Raw genomic sequence first — 24,007 nt, 5'->3', positions numbered from 1 at the left:
TAATAATCTGTCGATATATTTTATGGATTTTTTTTTTTTTGTTTTTATTGTAGATTATAGAGAAAATAAATATGAAGATTAAATTATATTTATATTTAATGATCGAATCTAATAATTTTTGAAGAAATTAAGAAAAATAAATATTATTATGTCTTTGTTCTTATTGGATTTAAATAATATTTTTAACCACATTTTATTGTGAATGATATCATGTATAAACGGTAGAAAAAATAGCTGAAGAAAGTTATTCTATTTCATTGAACTTAAAAAACTTATTTCATTGAACTTAAAAAAGAAATTAAATTATGCTAAAGTAATTGCTTTGCAAATAATGGATTTCACTTGCATTAGATAATAATTCTTGATCGTCGTTTTTCATAGTATCTTCTTGTAATTATAATCACAGTTAAATCAAAGTTGCATACAAAATTAGAGAATTCAATTAAGTAACACGTTCACACAATATTTAGCTAATTATATGTATATGTATAACATATAATATATGTTCATAAATTAATAGTATACTTTCGATAATTAAAACTGTTATACATAGAATGAATCCTAAAATAAAAAAGAAATAAAAATATATTTATTATCATCGTTGTATAAAATATAAATTGTATAAAATATATATTTTAAATGAAATTGTAAAGCAACATGCATAAAATAACTTACAAAAATTTATAAACATTCTTATTTAATTTCAATAATGAAATACTACAAATTATTTGCATATTTTGCAAGAAAACATCTCTTTTATTTATTTATTTCTTATTTCTATAATTCATTTCTATAATTTTTAAAAAAGATTACAGAAAATTTGTCTCGAAAGAAAAGTTTTTATCTCATCAAATTCCAAGTTCTTTATATATAAAACTTTCTTACGATATTTGTTTCTTTCATTCTTTCATTCTTTCATTCTTTCGATTTGCTTCATTAAAAGCAACCTGTATAGTTAGCCACGAATGTGGCGGAAAATAGCAAGGATTGGAAACTCGGATTTCTCCGCAACTTTCACGGAAATTGCTTATCCGCGCGGTGCTTTCTGACTGTCCATTTCCTCCGCGGAAAAACCGTTTATCCCACATTTTTCCCAATCGTGCTCCACACGTAATCAAGAATCGACACTTATCCTTGCACACGTTCTAGTAAACTGGTGGAGCGCTCACGATTTTCGTTAGTCGTTTTAACTTCCCGCTATTCTATTGCCTGCAGGTATTAGCACCAGAGACAACAATGTCTATACCATCGAGTAATTAGAACGGAGCGTGTCAGCTCCTTCTTCAATCATTGGATTTTTCAACCGTAGATTTTTCTTTTTTCGTTAATCTTTCAGTATATCACGTACACTACATCTCAGAAGTACTTGAAACATGTTTATATTTTCAACATTTCGATTTACTATGGTTTTGTTTTTTTTTAATTTTTACGTATATATTTTTAACATTTCAATTTTCAAATTGAATAATAATGCATAAAAATAATTAATTTATATATTTTTTGCATATATTTATTGCATATAATAGAATATTAGTATAACACTTAAATTGTAAAAATTAGAAATGTAATAAGGAAAAGAATTCTTTTGCTTTTAAGATTGTTTTTCATTAATTGTTTTTGTATTGTAATGTATAAATATATATGTATAATGTATAATAACATTAAATCTATCGTGATATAAATATAATATAAAATATCGATAAGTATAAAACCTTGATATAATTTTGATTACTAATCTATAACTTAATATTTATGTGAATGATAATGTACGTATATGTATATAATTTATAGTCAATTAGCAATACTGAAAATTTTTAGAATTAAAACTTTTTGTTTAATAAAATTAATGAGCAAATTCTGATAGAAAAACTTATTTGAATAGTAAAATTTGCATATACAGAAGCAATGTGATGATAAAAAAATAATTTTTCTCAAGATCAATATCTTCAAAATATTTTGAAGATTTTATTATTATACTAATAATTTTCGTACGAAGAATAGGAGTAAGAGTAAGAATATTCGATTAGTAAATAATAAATAAATAAAAGAATCGCAACGATCTAAACAAAATGTGAAAATTGAATATTTTCATTTTCCATAGTATTCATCCTACAACAGTATAATTTTCATTAACCTCGAAATATTTATTTTTCGGATAAAATGCTAATTTCACTCGCAACTTTCGAAAACGTTCAACTGCTTAAATAATAAAAACACAAAAAGCAAAGTACAAAGTAAAGATATTGAGGAATCCATGATAAATGGAACACCGTGTATATTGAAAAACATGAAAAAAAGTCGCCGCAGGCACGTGCACCTGTGTATACATCGGAACACAGAAAACTCAACGTCGGTATTCGTTAGCAAGATGACCAAAAACGCGAATGAAGAGGCCAAGAAAGGAGGAGAGGGTGTAGTGTGGTTTCTTTAGTGGCGAGTGCCGCCCGATGGAAGCTTTGAGTTCTACAATAGGTCGGCTTCTTACCACCACGACAAGACGGCAGCCCGCACTTTCGAGTCTGCTTAATTAAACAAGATATCAGTGCGAGCCTTCAGGCCCTCTGGCGAGATCCTTTTCAATCCTTTCGTTTCTTTCCCCCTTTTCTCGCCCTTTTTCCTCCCCCTCTCCCCCTCGCTTTCTTCCACCACTCACCACCGAACTCCTTCAACTCTTAGTCAGCCTTTCCACGTGTTCGTTTCCTTAATGACGACTTCTTTCTTCAATATATTTTTTTTCTTTATTTCTTTTCTCTTTTTCTCTCTCTTCTCTTCCCTTTTTTTCGTTTTTCTTTTTTCTTTTCTCTTTTTCTTTTTTTTTTTTTTTTGCTAAATCCGATCTTAATTCCGCATCTGCTCCTGCCAACTTTACGTAATACGATTTTTAATTTATATCTTGTGCAAAGTTTGGTACAAACATGTACCATGTTTCGTACTGATCATCTTTCTTTAAATGTTTTGTTTTATATAGTGGATTTTGTTTTATTATAATGATTCTGTAATTTGGGAAATTTTGATATGGATGATGTGGATGTGTTCTTTTATAATTTTGAAGAGATATTATTATTAGATTGGTGTATGCGAAATTTGTGTGCAATTTTGAAATTGATAAGATGATATTGCTCGTTAAAATTTGTTTTATTAATAATTATTAGAAACTACAATAATCATAAATTGTATATAATATATATAACGTTGAATTTTTACTAATAACTTAATCATACTTGAAAACGTATATTTCGTCCGAAAATTTAATTTTTATCTTGTAACAATTTCATTTTAAAATACTATGAATATTTATTTCAACTTTATTTTCTTATTTTTTATTGAAAAAAAATGAACATATCATGCTATAATAGCAGTAAACTATTAACAAAATTTGTAATAAGAATTTTGATAAGAATTTTATTGTATTGGATGTTATAAATAATAACAGTATATAATAAATAATACGTAAATAATAACAGTGATTTACATGACTATAATTTTCAGCCCATATATTATATGATAATCATAACTCTTCATAATTTAATTTATTCGACATGCTTTGACGTTAATTACACGAACCATCAAGAGAACGTAACAAGAAAATTATCATCATTATTATCATCAAAAGTGTCCTAGTTGTAGGAATTGCCCGCCTATAAATCTGGTGGTGACTCATTGTCAGATAAGTGGTAAAATATCTCTTTTAAACGAAAGTAGCCGAAATTATCAGATACTGCTCGAGAGATGAATTTATTTTGAGCGAATAAAATTGGAAATGGTATTTATTTATTAAAGTTGTCAACGATTAATACGAAATTTGATTATACATTGTTATAATTAATGCTATATAAATTGTTGGAACAAATCGATATTAAACATAATAAAAAAAAAAAAAGAAGAAGGGGAGGGAGAAAAAAAGGAAAAAAGAAGAGAAAAGAAAAACAATACATTTGGATGAATAATTCGTTGATTGCGCATTTCCGTGCCTTTCGCTTAAATTCGCTGATTGCCGATAAAAGCGCAAAACGAAAATGAACCGCTGCACGTAAATTATACGGTCGAGATTCAACGCGTTAATTTATTACTGAATTACATGCAATTTAAATGTTACGCGTCGATCACGAGCACATGGACAACACTAGATCTAGAATTGGTCTGTAAACTGTAAACCATCGGTGCATGTGTGTAAATTTGTGTAATCCGAAACTATCGAGAAAAAATATTTTTGGAACGTTTTATTTTTGGAATTTTTTTTTCTTTTTTTCCTCGAAATCGTTCAGGAACAACATGACAACAACCGATTTCGAGAATGTACAAATAAATTGAAGGTTATCGAATCTGTAATCTACTACCTTCGATAGCGGTAGATACATTTCGAGCAGAAAATATTGGAAATTTAATTGTCGAAATAATTTTGTTAAGATAAAATAATATTTGGGGATTTGTTTCATGGTCATAATGATAAATATATCGATGAAAAATATTTGTTTAAAATAGAATATTCTATAAATTTGTAATTAGAGTAATAATTTTTTAATACGTATTAAAAACAATTGTACGAAATGATATTTATTTTATGTGTTAAATTGACATTGATTGTTTCAAATATTATTTTTCATTATTTATCGATTATGTTTACTATTAATCAAAGTAAAAGAAAAAAAATAAAATTATTCAGAAAATAAACTATTTATATTTTATGATTGAATGAATATTAATCCTTTCATGTTTCAAGTTAAAATTGTTGAAGATAGATGAAAAATAGGTGGAATAAATTCGCTCAAAATGAATAATGTATATTTTAATACGAATACTAAATAAATATATAGAAAATAAAACTAAAATGGCTTTCATCATGCTATCGAATTTCAATCTGATATATAATGTATTCTTTAGAACAAAATCTAATCTAAAAAAAAGCTTAACTTTAAAAATAAAAAATTACCATCTAATAAAAATATTGTGTATATATTATATAACACATTGATTAATTATTAAATAATAAATATATTTCTTTCCGGTGAAATATATCAGGTTTTATTACACTACTTTTTCTTTAAAAAATACAAAAAAAAAACTCTTCTTCCTAAAAAAAACTTTAAAGAATTGAAATAATTCTTCGATCTGAACAAAATATATACATTCATATACGAATAATACGATAATTTACGAATTGTCATAAAACTATGAATTTCTAATTACCGTTATGCAAGAATGTGCTTTTAACTTGGGAATTAAAGTTTCTCCAATGTTTACCACATTATGCAAATAGTTATAGTTATAAAAAACGTAAACGATAATATGCTTCGTCATCCAACTGCTTTGCTAACTATGTTCTCCCTTGAAGTTTCATAGGGGGAAGCATCCCGTTTAAATGGTTCAACTTTAATTAAATCGGTTACAACTAATTAAGCGTATATTATTCCAAAAGAGCTGTTTTCCCAGCATAGAAATAACCCTGAAACGAGTTGTAGGGCTTCTAACAATCTGAGATGTACAATTCTACAATGAAATTTCTACAATCTGTAATCAGAAGTGATATCTATTTTATATCACGATACGAATCGATATAAAAATAAAATATATTTGTTTTAAATATTAATATTTGTCTGTCTAATTATTCGTGTAAAATATAATCTTGTAAAATTTCGATAAACATTTATAAATGGTACTTCTCGATTATTTGAATGATATCGATTAATGAAATTAATGAAATATTTTTTTTTTTGGCTTTCTGAAATCTGGATTCATCTGTTTTTTGTTTAAATATTAAAATAAAGATCGTAATATAAAATTTAGAACATATTATTATTTATTTTAATTCTAAATGAGTATATTTTTAATTCTTTAATAATAAAATAAGAAATTTAATAATATAATAAGAAAAATTCAAAATACAGATTTTTGGAATTCTTTACAATAGATTTTTAGTCTTTTATAGTCAATAAATTTTAATGACTATTATAATATATTATATATATATAATATAATATAATATATAATATATATAATATAACTTTTTTTAATATTCCAAGCTTTAATATATTATATATAAAATATATTTTATATAAAAATTTATATAAATAAATTAAAAGATCATTAATATCTTTCTTAAAATTATTTTAATTTTAATAAAATTATATTAATATATTATTATTATTTTAATAAAATTATATTAATTTTAAATTTAACATTTCAAATAATTAAATTTAATTAAATATTCAGATAAAGTTTCATTAGAAAAAGTTATTACAAAATATATTTTATAGAAAACTATCCTATTTGAAACTTTAAGATATTTTGTAAAAATTTATGATAAAATTTATTTGTTCTTGTCAGCTTATCAATTCACATTCTAAATAAAATTACAAAATTAATATATCATATACGTAATATTTTTCAATTGATATCATTACGATAACATTTAATGATAAATGTTTAATGACAAATATGAAACATTTCTCATTATATTAAAATCTACAAAGAAATAATTTAAAAAATATTTAAGAATCATAATATTTTTTAATTGATTTTGATTGGTTTTCAATTACAAATATAAAACATTTCTTATATCTTATCTTTTCAAAAAAAAAAATAATCCAGAAATATTCGAAATTAAATTAGTGCAAATATTAGAACAATAATTTAAATAAATTAGATCGAAGGACGAGCGAAAGAACGAGGCGGATGGAATATGTGTATCACCTGTTCAATTTTCGTGATAAAATGCACCGAAATCGGAATTGTGAGCTACTTGTCGCAGGACGGATTGGTAAATTTGCATGAAATATGATTGCACATCCATGACATATATCTTCCATATCGCATAAAACATTTTGACGAGAACCATAGCTCTTTTCGTGGCTACTCCTCTCTGTTTCATTTGCATCAATGCATCCCGAACGATTCTCTATCGCACAAAAGATACTTGCACGCTTGTGTGCGGTGTCCAGGTTTCACAGGTCTCACAGGCAAAGTAATATTGCGGAGGCAGCGGAAAATTATTATATTTATCTATTTCTTTGAAACTGAATAGAAATATTTCATGCTTATCTCGACAAGAACGTGCAAACAGAATAGGTCTCGATGGACTTATATTGTATAAAATATTTAACGATATTTGGACGAAGATGACGACGGAAGATGAATAATAAATACCAAGTTAGGTCGATTGTTTCTGAGATGAACTTTGTGAAAAGTATTTTACGAAGATTGTTCCATACAGAAGATAAAAAGTTGTGGTTCTGTTCTATTTTAAAAGTTGTTCACCTAAATTGTGCCGCAAAAATGAAATAAATATTCGTCATATAAGGTTAATAATTGATATTATTAATTTTTTATAATTGATTTTATATAAATAATATAATATTTTTTATTGAATGATAAATATATTTGTTTTTCTTAAATAAATTTTAAATTTTAATATATTATGTGCTTCGTAAAAATAGTTCCATTAATTAATAATAATGATAAAAGAATTTATATTAAAATAAAATATTTATACTTGCATAAAATTTTAGATATTTCTTACTTTGTCCTCTAATCTTATTATACTTTATTTTATTACTGTATCATTAAATGGATAACAATAATCTGTTTATCATAATTATATTTATATTTCTGTCTAAATTTAATTTATTTAACTAATTAAAATCTACTCCCTTAGAATAAAACACCATTTATATTTTTACACAAACGATAATACAATATTATCATTCAACATTCAAAGATTTCTTTCCAATATAGTATACATTTTATCACGTCGAGTTACGTGTTATCACGTGCACACAATTTTCACCACAACGTGTCAGCGTCACATGGCCTAACTCATCGCCTGTCTCGCGAGACATTAACACGAGCCGTCGCGACGCCACGTCGTAGATTCGAGTTTTATTAGGTAGTTACGATGTACACACATAGTCCTTGACGTCTACGTAGTTTTGGTGACGTTCGCAGAGATTACTCCCATCCTTTTGGTAAACAGAAACCACTGTCATGTGTTTGACGTCACATACCAGCTTCTTCGTAACTCGTTCATCTTACGTCGCACATTTTCACCTATAAGTATATAATATACATGTGCACATACACTTTAATTATAAGAGTTATCTAAGAAAGTATAATATATGTGTATATCTTCTTGATTGTAACAGATACTTAAGAAAAATTATTAATGAATCCTAATATATATTTTGTATTTTACTAATAATATATTTGATATCTTATCAATGATAATAAAAGATAATTAAATTTTCTTTTTAGATTTATATGCACTATGTGCTTGCATAACTATTTTTATTAGTCTTGTAATTTTGGCTATTATTAATTTTTGTTATTATTTCATTTCATCAGTTAACATTTTATAAATATTTTTATAATTTTGGAAATTGTTTTTTGAACGATAGTATAATACAAATATTTTATTATATATTTATTTAATGGATTTAAAAAATTTAATTTAACTATTTAATTTATTATTATTTTATACATTTATATAAAACAATGTATATAAAACAATGTTTCTTAAAAAAATTATAGATTCTTAAAATTTAAATATCGAAGAATAAGAATGATCGAAATTTATTATATTTATAAACAAATTTATATAAATTTCCATTTGAAATTTATAATTCAACCCTCGTTTCAACTCCTATGGGATATGAATATGAATCAACGCTGACATCTATGTAAAGACCCTCAGGAACTATAAAATTTGAGGTTAGAAAGATTAAAGTCAGTCGCGTAGTTTTCAGGTTATTGAACTGTTTCCAGTTTTCTCTAGAATACAACTGAAATAGAATTGATTTCTTGTGTTGAAAAATTTACATTATTCCTGTAAATTTATTACTATCAATTTAATATATTAAATAAAACTAATATAAATATATTTTCATATAAAAATTATATGAAGAAATTTTCTATAGATTTTTATTTAGTTACATTCAATCATTATCGCTATCAAGTTTCATTATAAATCTTTTTTAAATCTCTTTAAAATAAAAACAAAAATATAACGTGAGAATTGATATTGATATGATGATTAAAAATATTTTAATCAATTCTTTTTTTAAATTATTACCTTTCATTAATCAAAGGATGAATTTATTAGAACTTGGTAATTATTCCTTATTCATTAGTTATATATATTTAAGATATATTCTTAAATATCAGATGAATCAGATAATACTAAATAAAATCTTTTATTTTTTTTGAAATTATGAATTAAAAAAAATTTAATGTATATGTCATTATATTAAATATATATGTATCAATATATACACCAATTTCTTCTTTGATTTATTATAATTTTAATTTTTATTAGATTAGATTACTAAACTTAAATTACATATAATAAACTATTGAAAAGTAATTATTGTTATTAACTTTTAATATTTAAGAAAGATATTAACTTTGAATATTCACATTAAATGAATAGTTTAAGAAAATTTTATTTTCATCTATTCATTTCGACTACAATTTATCACATTGTCGCAATACCATCATCAGATTTAAGGAAGCTACAGATTTCTTCACTGCAAACGCTTCTACCTGAGTGACATGTCGAGACTCGTGACTGGAATGTTCTTGCAATACCTGCCTAGGATATCGAAGAACGTGCATTTCATGCGGTCGCTGCTTTTGTAATTTTGAACTGGAAACCGCGTGCCTCGAATAACGTGTTCCCTTAAGAAAATTTTCATGTACTAACGATTTTGTATAGAATAGTTTCGTATTATTATTTTGTAACAACTATGTTACGAATTATGTTATTTCTTTATTCGATTGAAATATTATCATTTAATAAAATTATTTTTTACATTCTTATTTTTTATTCAATAATTTTATTATTTATTATATTATTTATTTTGTTTAATTTTAAATATTATACAGAATATTTCATACAATTGGATTCATATCTTATCTCTTAAGAAACAAAAGATAGAAAAAATTTTCTTTTGACAAATTTACATATGCATGATTTAGTATCTTAATTTTTAAATTCACCTTTTTTTTTTAAATTTAAAAAGAATTTCTAAAATGTTAATTTTTCAGTTTCAAAGAAAGAATTATAATATTTAGCTTAGATTAATTAATTTAGAATCTATTTTAATTTTATTTTTAATATTATTTGAATTTATATATACATGAGATATTGCTAAATTTATGTGAAACATTTTATATATATAATAGACAAATTTCTTTAAAAAATAAAAATTAATTAAAAAATTATATTAAAAATAAACGTGTATTAAAAAATTAATCAAAAAATTAAACTTTGATTTAATTTAGTATCTCATATTAATAAATTTTTATATAAAAATTCTCTTTATTAGAAACTATCACTTTCTGCAAAGATCAATACTCATGAAGGAACTTAAAGGATTCCTTATTGAAAAGCACTTTTATCCCAGAATCATGACTAGAATTTTTGCGGTATCAGCTTCCAATATTGAAGAACACACATTTAAAATTAAGTATACACTTTTTCGAAATATAATACTTCTTCTTCTTTCATAGATTATATTTTATATTTATAATACAATTTGTTTTTTCAATTTTTTTTTAAATTTCTTTCTTTTCAACGATTATATTAACATATAAAATATTCAAAGCTTATAGTTCCTAAAATTTAACGATACATTGTTATATTTTTTCAATTATAAGAGTTGATAATAATATGATCCTTATTATTTTTACATTTTTACATTTTTCTAAAAAGAATATACATTAACAACTATAATTTTTTATAATATTTTTACATTTTATATAATAAATCTATATTCTACGATGTATCATTATGTATAATCAAATATATTAAATAAAAATTATGTGATAAAATTAATCAAACTATAAAATTATAATGAATTTTATAATTGAAATTGTAAAATATTTTTCTTATAAGCTCTTATAAGACTCATGACACAGTGTTTGTTGGATTACAAGATCTAAAGCACGTTGAACATATTCCATTTAATACATATATGTATATGCAGTAAATTCTAAAAGTTAAGCAGATTTTCCAGTACTTGGTAAAATAAGTCCTCCCGGACTTATACACGGAAATTTCTCGTTTGGTTTTCATCCGTTGCGGTTCAAGTTCGTAGAATTAACTGCGCGTTAGTGGTGCATGTCTATGACGGATTTATAACGGCATAACCCTGTTGATGGATTTAAACCGCATGATGAAACAGCAGTAGACCGCTAATCTTTTTTTTTTTTAACCGTGGACAGAGGTATAGAAGCAAGATCATAAATTGTAAGACGATTAACAAAAAGGTTTTGACAAAATAAAAATTCACGTACAGCAATATTAAAGTATATTAATTGATGATGATTTTTATATCATCATCAATTATAGTGATGTGATGTTAATTTAAGATAGCTAAATTAATAATCTAACTAATCCACCTAATATATATATACTTGTAACTAAAATATATCTAAATTATGTAATAATTAGGTGTATCTATATGCAAATAAGATGTAAATTAATATTTTCAGTAATTGAAAGATTTATAATAAATTAAAAGTTGTATTATGGTTTATAAATTAATTAAATTTATTGTTTATATAAAAAGATTGATATTAAAATAATTTATATAAAATAATTTTATATAAAATAATTGAAATAATTAAATTCAGAAACTCAATATCTCTATATCTCACAATATATAATATATATTTACTTATATAAAAATTGAAATATTATACAATATATTTTTATGATTTTATAAATTAATATTGAAATATATTTTTAAACGTAATTAGTATTTGAGTAAAATTTTTGATTTCTTATTATTTGAAGTTTATATCATTAAGTAATATATTAGAATATGTTATATTAAACAATATTAGACAACAATATATTATATAATGTAAATATGAACAAATTAATATTGAATATCAAATAATATTAAATATCAATATAAATATGAATATTATATTTTCATATAAAATAAAAATAAATATTTAATAAAATAAAAAATAGTTAAATCCACGATCGTAAAGATATTCAAAAATTTGTTGATTAATATGTGAAGAGAATAATATTGTTCTTTGTTATTGTTATATAATTTCTTATCTGAACTAAAATTTTGTCAATAATAACATTAGAGTATATTAATTAAACATTTAATATTACTTTTTTTTTCTTTTTATATTCAATATTATATTTAGAATTAATTAGAAATTAGTGTAATAGATATTAATAATAGATATTAATATTTTCATTTATTTTTAACGAAAATATTTTCTGAATTAATGGAATTCTAATTTTCTATTTTTTTGGGTTTTAAGAAACACAAATATTATTTAATATATGAAAACAAAAATTAGATTAAAAAGGACGATTTAAACTCATAATTTTTTCTCAATTTATATATGTATTCTATTCGAATAGAAAAATATATTAAGTAATAATTGTTTAAATAATATTTGCTAATAATTGTAATTAACAATAATTGAAATAACCGTATAATTAGATTGACTATAAAAGCAAAATCGCAATTGTAAAATAGAAAATAAAAATTCGTCAGACATGAATATAAAGAAAAACATGAGTGTGAAGATTATTATTCTCTGGATGAAATTTAATTAAACCGCGTTACATTTATGTTAAACGGATTAAAACCGTTTGTTTGTGTTCACAGGCCTGAATTTCGCAAATACAGCAGTAGACCGAGCAATATACCATTCTCTAAGATTGAATAATTCTAAAGTTGAGAATTTACATCATTTACATTTTCTGTTTATCAATGCCATGTTGACTTTTACCTTAATGCATCAAATAGAAGAAAGAATGAAAGTCTCGAACTGACAGAAAGTGAATATATTGTTTTAGATCAAATATTTTAGTTGAGATAAAACAATTATAGTTATTTGTTTACGTATATCTATAATTTTCATCATTAATAATTATACTATATATTTAGAATATTATATTGCATAATTTCTTTTCTATTCTACTTTTTAAATCATTTTTATTTAATGTATCTATAATTTCAGGAAAGAAATATATTTTCTAGAGAGATGGAATAAAAAGAATTTGCTCTTTGCAAATGCTCGGAACGTTTTACCTGAAATTATTGCTGTTAAAATACTGTAATCTCTGTTTTAATTATTCGACTAATGATGCTGAAAAATGAAACGATATTTATTTTCTCATTTCTTTGATCACGATTTTCAATTATATGTTCTTCAAATAATTTAATAAAAACTATATTATTTTCATTACTGTTATTAAAATTTATCAGAATATCATAATTAATGATATAAAAATATTTAAGAATAAAAGAAACAGATGGGTAATTTTGAATCTATTAAAGAAAACAGATGAATCTAATAATACAATTAACCAAAATTGATTATTTAGATTATTTTTCGTGAGACATTCTATTTTTAAATGAAATATATATTCCTAAGGTAATCATTAATTACTTTTGAAATTAAAAATTGACATTGAATGTGATAACTATTCACCATTATTTATTACCATTAATATAATCTTGCCATTCTTATTCAAATAAAGAATAAAATGATATAACATTTTATTATTTTATGGCAGAATATTCAATAATTTCATATTTTCATATTTGTTAATGATAGGTAGATACACCAGACAGCGTACTGCAAAGTGGATTAGGCATGGGACCAGATATGGGACATACTATTTTACGTTCTATGGTTGATCCAAGAGATTATGATCGATTAAGATACTTGCAAATGAATGGAGGTCAGCCAAACAGCTTCGAAGAGACCATACATAGGGTATGATTTTCACATATAATAAATATTAAATGATAACTTACAAATATAATAATATTTAAATTGTTCAATTTCATAAATATTTCATTATCATCAAGCTATTATATTATATTATATTATAAATTATAATTATAATATTATTATATTATAAATTATTATATTATAAATTATCGTTTTCATTATTCATATAATTTATAATGATCATATAATTTATAGTGATATATCATTTTTTGTTTCTAAAAAATAAACAAATGTGACATAATTATCGATGAAAGTCTTTTGAAAGTAAATTAAAAAAATGATCATTTCATTTTAAAATACTAAGGAAAAATCATTATACAATAATTAATACTGTAATGTAATGCAAAAAAATAAATAAAAAAATTCATTTGACAAAATTAAATTTTTTTGCTATTAAAAAATAAACATATAATTTTCATTTTCTCAATTTAATATCATTCAATTATAGTTTTATTATAAACATTTTATAATTTTCTTTGTCGAAGGAATAGAAGGAAAGGAATTGATAAAAACCAATTTATTAATCAATTTGTTTGTTGTATTATCGTAATTGAAATTGATTTATTTATATTTATCGACAAAATTTTTCAATTTTTAATCAATGTAGAGAGAGATTTTTTACCAGTTTATATTTTTCAGCTGAAAGTTCAAGAGGCACTGAGAAAGAAGGAACGATTTCATAAAGAACACGAAGAGGTGAGTGCAATTTAAATTAAAGTTCACTCTTCCCTTTTTTTAATTTACTAATGAATTCTTGTCTATACGAATGCCAAATAAGGAAAGTGGGTATATTTATGAAAGAAGAGCGAATAGAAGCAATAAGCATGATCAATTTAATAGCATATTTCATTTCGCAATTTCTATTTTCATTTTTATCAATCATAGAAATACATTTATCAAGATTTATATTATATCTAAAAGAAATATATGTTCAAAAAGGATACATATTTTTTCTATTAATTAATAAACTTGTAATTATTATACAATAAAAATTGATTCTGATATTATAAATATATATATATAATTTTATTATAATTTTAATGGAAAAATTTCAAAAGCAGAAATATAGAAATAATCGAAGAATGATTTAAAAATAAAAAAATTTTGTTAAATAATCAATAATTGCAAAATTTTTCTCCATATTTTCTGATGAAAAAGGAATTCTTGAGATATTTTATCATTAAGTTAAATACAGTAGAATTCCATTTACGAATCTTATTTAATGCTCTATTTATTAACTTCTGTTGAACTCTTGGCTATACTGAGCGTCACTCCAATTATATGAACATTTATAATTCTGCTAACATTAATTACCCGAAGAATGAGTAAATATATGTTCGACTTTAACTATCCAATTATGAATTATGACTATTTGAATAATTTTTTAAATACATTTGGATAAGTATTATTTTTTTTTCTAAAATAAAATATAGGTTTCTTTGTATATATTTAATATATAAAGAATATTACAAGAATGTTACATTTTGATATATTGTATTAACTTTATGATTAATCATGTGAATTGGAAAAATTAATGAATCTTTATTAACGAAGTTACTTTATTTTCATTTTTATTTTAATTTCCTTAAATATATTTTTTCATTTTCGAGATGTGATTATTTTTAATTAATTCTCGTAATAAGAACGATCTATTTATATTTTGAATAATAAAGACAGTTTTCCAAAAGATTAGAGATTTCTTAATAACTTTTTAAAAGCATTAATCTCGTCTTCCCTCTAAGTACCTACGACGTGTGTGGAAATAAGTTGAAACTCATAAAGGAGCTCGTAGAGAGAACTTGGAATGGTGTCGTTGAAGTTTGTGGAGAAGACTGGTCAAGATTTGAAATGGGCAACGCGAAGAATCAACTGGATTATCTAAGATTGTTTAACAGAAGTTTCTAAGCTTCTTTGTAATAGTAATAAAATTTGTTGTCCAATTTACAAATGAAAATTTGACGTACATTGAAAATTCATTGCTACATTAAACTATTTTTGTAATCTGTAATTTGTTTATATTGTTTATATTTTTGTAATTTGTTTATATTTGTAAATTGGATTCTATCTTCTGAAAAGAATACAATTTTGATAATTCATTAATAAATGAAAATTTAAATAGAATGAAAAATTATTATTATATTGCTACTTTGTATACAGGATAACTACATAAAATAAAACGTTATTAATTATTAAATTATTAGAAATCATAGAAGTATATATTAAAAAAATAAAAGATGATCTTATTTAAGAAATAAATATATAGGATGTTAATATATGGGACATATTTTTTAAGGAGACTAATTCTAAATTATAAAATTCTATATAATACTAATTCTATTAAAATAAATACAAAAGTTGATATAAAAAAATATATATCGAGACTTATTTATTAAATTATTTAAAATTTAATTTCGCTTTAGATGAAGCGAGACGAGAATACGAGATAGAATATGAGACGGTGTAACAGAAATAAAACTAACTCTTCTTCCATTTCCTTTCATCTAAACTTCAATTGTTTATAATTTAATAAACAAATCTTAGCCAATATTTTTATATAGAAAACTTTCATGTTTGTTTTAATCAAAATCAAATTTCATTTCCTTAAAGATTTTTTAAAATTATAATTACACATTTATTAACAAAAAAAACTTTTTGATTGATCAAAAACAAAATTAATCGAAACAGTATAGAATATATTATACATGAACAAAATATCGAATTTTAATTACACGAAACTGAGGAATATGTATGCCAGAAAAGTTAGCCCATCCTTTTAGAAAATTTAAGGGATCGAAATGGATCTCACAGAAATTGGCCGAAACTGCCTTGTTCTCCTGACTCTGGGCTACTCGAATAGGCAGAAAAAGACAGAAAGAAATAAAGCGGAGAGTTTCCTTTGAGGCTGGAGAACAATATGGAAATAAAGGTCGGTATCCGTGTAAAAGTTTTAGTGTCACTTCTACCTTCGAAGGTTTACTGCTCCCTAGGGAGGACCTTCTTTCTTTTGCTTCCCTACCTACCTTCTATTTTCTTCACCAACCGGTTGACTTCTCCTTTGCCACGCGAGAAACTGCGGGATAATCCCGTGGGCGACCACTTCGTCAACCACCCTCATCATCGTCGATTCCTTCTTACGCTTTTCGGCCCTTTCCTTATCCTTGTGATTGATATAATATTTTAGGCGCGTAAATTGTTAAACATTTTAAATATAATAGGGATGGAAATAGTGGGAATGAGATTTTTGTTTTTTAAATAATAATTAGGCTGCGGATAATGATGAATGTAAAATAAAATTTTTATGAATATGAAATAGAGTTTAAAACAGAGATTCGTCTTATTCTTCGAATATTATAATGCGTGCTATATTTTGAATATTTTTTTTTTCTTTTTATATATCATGTATATTCTGTAGATTTTTATAATAAGAAAAGGAAATTCTACATGAAATATGTTATGAAATATCATCTTTGAGAGAAATAAATTATAAAACTATATTCAAGTATTAATAAATATATTAGTGATATACAAGAATTATAATCACAATTTGTTTTATAATAATCATATATATAAATTTTGTTCTGCATGAATCCATTTCCAAATTTTGTTTTTGATATCTTTTTTTATTTTTGATTTGAACGAATGATTTTTCATTATTCATTTTTATTATATTTTAATATATTTAAAATATCAATAATTTATTTTCTTTTTTCAAAATTGCATAATTAAAATAATTTTCTTTTAAATATAGATATGTAAAAACTAGGTTAAATCTATTTTTCAAATATAATAAGATTTCTTTTATGAATCTAATATTAGAAAACTTGTAATTATAATAGAAGTTATTTTAGCAACATTTTGAAAATGTTAAGCAGGACAAATCAATGGGCCGAAAAGCGTAGTCAGAGTAGTCAAATCCAATCCAAAGTACTGTCGAACCTGTCAATGCAATGTTTCAAATTTGACATATCTATTGCTATTGAACATGTAAGCAAACATAAAATAGATTTCGGTAGGACTACTAATCTCTGCATTCAAATTATTAATTATTTATAGATATTATTTATAGATTTTAACTTCTTAAATAGACAATTGGAGCTTTTTAAATAATCTTTTTCTTAAATTTATACTTTTTCTCAATTTATTGGTGACAGTAATCAAATTTTTTTGTTTAATAAATAAATAATGATCAAAATTGGAGTGACATATTTTTTACAAATTATATGTATATTTTAATGTAAGATATCATGAGTTTTAATCTGGAAATCAATATTTCAAATAATTTAAATGTATGAATTATGCTATTAATGCTAAGTGTTTATAGCATAATGTTTAATAACTCTATTAGGTTAATATATATAAAATAAAGATAATATATAGATATTTATTCATTAGGTTATTTATTTTGTAAGAGCGGAATAAATTTACAAATCGTTTTTTAATAAATTGTTTTTTACTAATAGTACGTATAATATCATGCTGGAATTTTTCATATTATATTACAAAAAGAAATTAATATAATTTACATAATACTTATGTAATTTTTTAAATCTCTAATTTTATATCTTTAAACTATAAAAATATCTTATAATTTGATTAATCGCAAACACATCAATTACAAACCAGCTATATTTTCAATTTAATGCAATAAAATAAATAACAGATAATAGTCTCTTTAGCAATCAAAGTAGAAGAAAAGTAATTAGCTAATAAATAAAACAATAAAATGGAATGAATGAATTTTTTTGAAAAGTTTTTTCATCTTAAAATTGTAGACTTCAAGATACTATTTAATATTTTTAAAAAACAATGTATTATTATAATTATTATATACATCTTTCATATAAATTATAATATATAAACAGATTAAACAATAATTTATTCACAAAGATCTCTCTTTCATTTGAGAAAGAAAGATCTCTCATCATTGAAAGAAAGAATTAACAAATTAACATTACTAATTACATTACTAATTTTTATTCTATTTAAACATTTTCTCAATTAAACGGACAAACACGCAATATAATTGGCCGACTAAATTTCGTCCGAAAATGCTCTACCAAGAATCAACAATACCAAATTAATGCCACGTTTCTAATCAAATAATCGAATGGAGGATTCATTCATTCGCTCTCGTTATTGTCCTGTTTCAGATACTGAGGGATATCCGGCAGGGTTTAATGCAGCTTGGTCGGGACGGACGGGGTCAGCTCCCTGGAGGTGAGTACGTCAAGGAGTGTAACCTCTAGTTGTCGCCTCTCCGCGACTTACAGCTTGGCGTGCTCGATCCAACCGGGCTACGTCCTCATTCGTGTGTATGTGTATTCTATGGAGCGTGTCTGCCTTGAGCAGAAACGAGCCACGTGCCAGCCAGAGCCTTGAGAATCGACTCCCAAACGCCTGACACTTCGTACATCTCCGCGCGCCCTCTAGGGACTCATTTAGCGCTTTCGTTCTCCGATGATTCTTCCCGTGATATTTTTTAAAAAAATCTCAGCGCGATGAAACGGAACGCTCTTGTAGACGAAAATTTCTCGGGCGAAAGAAATCCGGGGATGCGATGAAACTGAATAGTCTCTCAGACAAAAATTTTTCTCGAATAAAAGAAATTTTCGAAGGAAATGGATTTGATATTATGGTTTGTTATATGATACAGAATATTCTAAAAATATGAAATTTTTATATATCGAAGGATGAAAAATTTGAAGGATTTGGAAATTTTTTATTTTTGAGATATAAGCATTTTTTATTTATGATAAAATATTACAGAAATATTTTTCAAGAAAAAAAAATAGAAATGATTTAGTTGAAAATATTCAAAAATTTCTGATATATCGAATTTCTTATTTTGCATTATTAAGATATTATGTGATAATTCAATTTTTTTGTTTTTATTATTATTCATTCAATATTTAAATAAATTATCTTGCATTTCATAATTGCATTCGTAATTGCATTTCATAAACAAAAAAATGTAAGAACTATTAATTATTTAATTTGTAACAATAAAAAAAAGCTAATACAACATATTCTTCTTTCTTACTTTGGAAAATAAATAATCTAATAATGAGAAATTAATTTATTGACAACAAACATAAAATTGGATATAAAAATCATTATTTTTGTATGCATGTATAAATTTTTTACAAAATATAAAAATAATTGTTTTACTGAAATAAGAATTTTTATAATATATTCTTTTTTCTTTCTTCAATCAATGTTCGTTCTCTTTTTTCGTATCAACTCCTGATCTTTATTACCATTGTAAATACTTTATTATAAGTATTAAATACTTTAAATTTTTAATAAATACTTTATTATAAGGATTAAATACTTTATCATAGCATAACGTTTTCTATTGTATATTATAATGTCCTTTGTTCACGAAAAAATTCATTTTAGAAAATTTCTATATATTTATTCAATTATGAAACGTTTAAATACAAACTAATTTATTATGACATATATTGTGATGTAAGAATGATTCGTTTTATTGCAATATTTACTTTCTAACATAAAATTAATATTGTTCGTAATTTTATGCTATCATTCTTAATTAAAATTAATATTTCAATGTTAGGACATTTTACAATTCAAAACAATTAAAATTTATTATTTTCTTCAATGGTTATTAAATTGTTTTTAATCTGATGTAAATATGTAAAGTTTTGCAAAATTTCGAAATAAATAAAAAATTTTTCGATAAACTTTATGTAAGTTTAAGTAATAAACAATTCTGTTTCATATGAAATATTATAAATATGCGCAATATTTTTGATTTATAAAATATTTGAAAGAATGAAATTTTTTCATTTTTTTCTTCTGGCTAACATTGCAGTTATAAAGTATCTAAGTTTTAATAGTAAGATTTAATTGTTCTATTTTATTGTAAAAAAACATTTCCAAAATATTGATGAAATTACATCCAAGAGATTGAAAATTTAAATTTGAAAATTAATTTACACATATTTAAAAAATATTTTCAATTAAAAAAAGACTTTCTTCACTACTCATTACACTCTACATGTACACGAATTTTCAAATTAAATAAATTACCTTATCCTTATAAATACTTTCGTGACCATCTGTACATTTTGAAAATAAAAAATTTCCAATTCTATCTACGATTCATCTTCGAGCACAATAAAACGCCGGTCTACTAAAGTCCAGCCACTTATTTCTGAAACATCCTGTACAGAATGCCATAAAGAGGATCAAATAAAATATCAAGAGTAATGTTTCGGATATCCTTTAAATTCCGTATTACCGATTTATCACTGACTGGGGGAGTTTTATTTGCGATTGCATCGCCGACGAAGGCAATAGCACCGCCACGCTACGAAGCCCCTTCTATGTGCAGGCTAATCTCGTTATCGTCAACAACCGTCGACTGCTTTCTCCGCTGGTTCGCTTTTCCCGATCCCCTCGTTTTTTCTCGCGCCCACACGCACGTGCACGATCCTCAGACGCTTGATTTCGCCCAGCCTTTCTCACCAACGCCACTCGAGGTCTTCTCGCGTCTCGAATTACCACGCATTAGCGCCACACGCTACACTTTATAGGAAAGAAAGACCATGCGATTTCTCTTCGAGAGGAAGTTCCTAGTGAAAGAATAAGAAGCATTTAATCCGTATTTTATTGATTGAACTTTTTTCTTTACGTAAATGGAAGAATGAAATTGATGATGAGAGAAGAATTTGAAATATATGTTTGAAAATTGCATGTACAGAATGTTAATGTAGAATAGCTTTGGAAGATCGATTTTAAAAGCTAAAACAATTTGAGTAGTAGTTACTCTATTATTCTATTTAATAGGGAAACAAGAATATTCCTATTAATGGAATGCATCTCACAAATAATTTTTTATTTCAGTATTTTTATTTTTTAATATCAATGATCATAGATATCCCAATTCTAATTCTAATTTTAAATATTTTTAGTTTCACTTTAATAATTAACACGTTCTAAATATGTAGATGTCATGTTCAAAATAAATATATAAATAAATATTATTTCTATTGTTATGAAATTAATATTTAATGTTACATAAAATTTTATGACAGAATAAATAAGAAATAAAAAATTAAATTTATTGAAGTAAATTATTCATATTTTAAATATGAACAAGAATATTGAAGCATTCATAATAAACCCTTGTTAAATTTCAGTCATAATTTCATGATTTAATTAGATATAATACCTCTGTATAATATAATTACAGATAAAGTTTCAGTATCTATATAATATAATAGATTTACAATAGATATTTCGTTAAAGAAAATTGAAATTTATTTATTATAGAGAAATTAGAGATTTTTAAATATTTTTCTATTATTCTCAATAAAGTCAAAAATTATTACAAAACAATTATTACAATCATTAAAATACGAAATATTAATAAAAAGTTTGGAAATATTAGTAAAATGTTCTATTTAAATCATAATTACTTTACATTATTATAATGTAATTTAATATTTGAAAATACAAGATCTTAAAAGATAAAAAATTCTATTTTAATTGTTTATTTGCGATTGCAGAAAGAGAATATAAATTTTATTTTCAATATCCAGATGACACTTATATGTACGATGAAGATGCACGTTGTGGAGGAGGATTGGGCTTAGGTCCTGGAGGTCAACATTGGTATGACGAACCACCATATGAGTCAGATCCCGAAGATTTCCTTATGGGGGCAAGTGGCGGGCCAGTGCCAACTGCGACTATACAAAATGGAAGGTAAAATACAACAAATATATTTTTAACTCTCGAACGGCCGACCCTGGATCGTTTATGAGGACGTGACGTTCATTTATGAGAAAGTAAAGTTAGAATAGGATACTTGAGAAAAAGAAAAGAAGATTTAAAAGAAAACGACACAATGCCATGCGCTTGACATACCACATAAACGTAACAAAATACTTAATATGAAATAAATAATTATGAATATTATTTCTACTATTATGAAATTAATATTTAATGTTACATAAAATTTTATGACAGAATAAATAAGAAATAAAAAGTTAGATTTATTGGAGTAAATTATATTTTAAGTATGAACAAGAACATTGAAACGTTCATAATAAATCCTTGTATTATTATTAGTTTGATAATGAAACGAATTACAATTACATGTCCATGCTTATAAGATGTATATTTATAAACTCTTTTATTGAAAATCTTGATATAAATTTACATCAGCATTTTAAAGTTTTCCTAATAAATTCTATATTATTTCTCTCGTAATATTTTATTTAATTAAATATTAAACGTTTAATATCAAATATTATTTTTCGAAATCAAATAATATAAAATATTTTGTAGAATATTTGCTTCAAAAGAATATCTTCACATTTTAAATATAAAATATTACAGAAAGTGAAAGTTTTAAAACTTTCTTATTCTTAATTTTATTAAATTATATTTCAATAATAATTTTTTCTAACAATTTTTTATATATTTTCTTTTATTAAAAAATTATAAAAATAACTATAAAAAAATAATACATTTTATAATACAAAATCAATATTTTTGAACGAGATTATAAAGATTATTAGTCACTATTAACAAATTATATTTTCAATTTTTTTAGAACGATATATTTTTATCGATCTTATATTTACATCGATCAAAAAATTGAAAATATTATTTATCTCATTTCAGAGTATGTTTCACACTAAATTTGAAGCCCGAGAACAGAAGTGAGGGAATTATTTCGCTTCGAACTGCCGGAGACATCAGCCTCCCACGAGATCGCTCTAGGAAAGGAGCAACATCGACAATGCGAGGGCTTATTGTGCCACAAGGTCACAATAATCCACCGGCCATCATACCACTTACACATTCGAGAGCTTCTCGAGAAAGTGGAGACTACGCGAGTAGCGATGTCCAGGTAAGTTCACACAAAGTATTCCTTATCGAAAGATATCAGGTATATAGTCTTATCAAAACAATAAATGGTGTAAACCCAAAGATACAATATTGAACTATTTTATATACGATAATATAAATCATTATTTCAATGTTTAATTTCTTTCCAAACAGTGTTTGTTTCAGAATTTATAGATATTTTAACAATTATTTTATTACATTATTTTATTACAAATATTTTAACAATTATATAATTTTTATTTATATTTATTATTATATTGTATATATAATTTATATTTATTTTATAAATATTTTAAAATAATAGTATTGGAAATTTTTTATCGAATAGGAAAATTAAATACAGTCAAGCTCA

The 24,007-nt window shown here is 24.0% G+C and overlaps 1 protein-coding gene across 4 annotated transcripts in view; it reads left to right on the top strand.

The window, feature by feature from the left end:
* The window catches only part of LOC122714530 (SAM and SH3 domain-containing protein 1-like), a 476,950-nt gene that overhangs the window by 440,721 nt on the left and 12,222 nt on the right, over positions 1–24,007 (top strand). For all 4 annotated transcript variants that reach the window (XM_043935946.1, XM_043935949.1, XM_043935948.1 and 1 more), the window contains 5 exons: positions 13,591–13,752; positions 14,410–14,466; positions 18,921–18,987; positions 22,338–22,503; positions 23,428–23,656. In XM_043935946.1, the coding sequence (XP_043791881.1) occupies positions 13,591–13,752; positions 14,410–14,466; positions 18,921–18,987; positions 22,338–22,503; positions 23,428–23,656 (681 nt within the window). The remainder of the gene's footprint in view (positions 1–13,590; positions 13,753–14,409; positions 14,467–18,920; positions 18,988–22,337; positions 22,504–23,427; positions 23,657–24,007) is intronic.

Source organism: Apis laboriosa, unplaced genomic scaffold (genome assembly GCF_014066325.1).
Source record: "Apis laboriosa isolate Shangri-la unplaced genomic scaffold, ASM1406632v1 scaffold30_cov140, whole genome shotgun sequence".
In the NCBI taxonomy this organism is placed as follows: domain Eukaryota; kingdom Metazoa; phylum Arthropoda; class Insecta; order Hymenoptera; family Apidae; genus Apis; species Apis laboriosa.
This window is presented reverse-complemented; position numbering and strand designations above follow the sequence as displayed.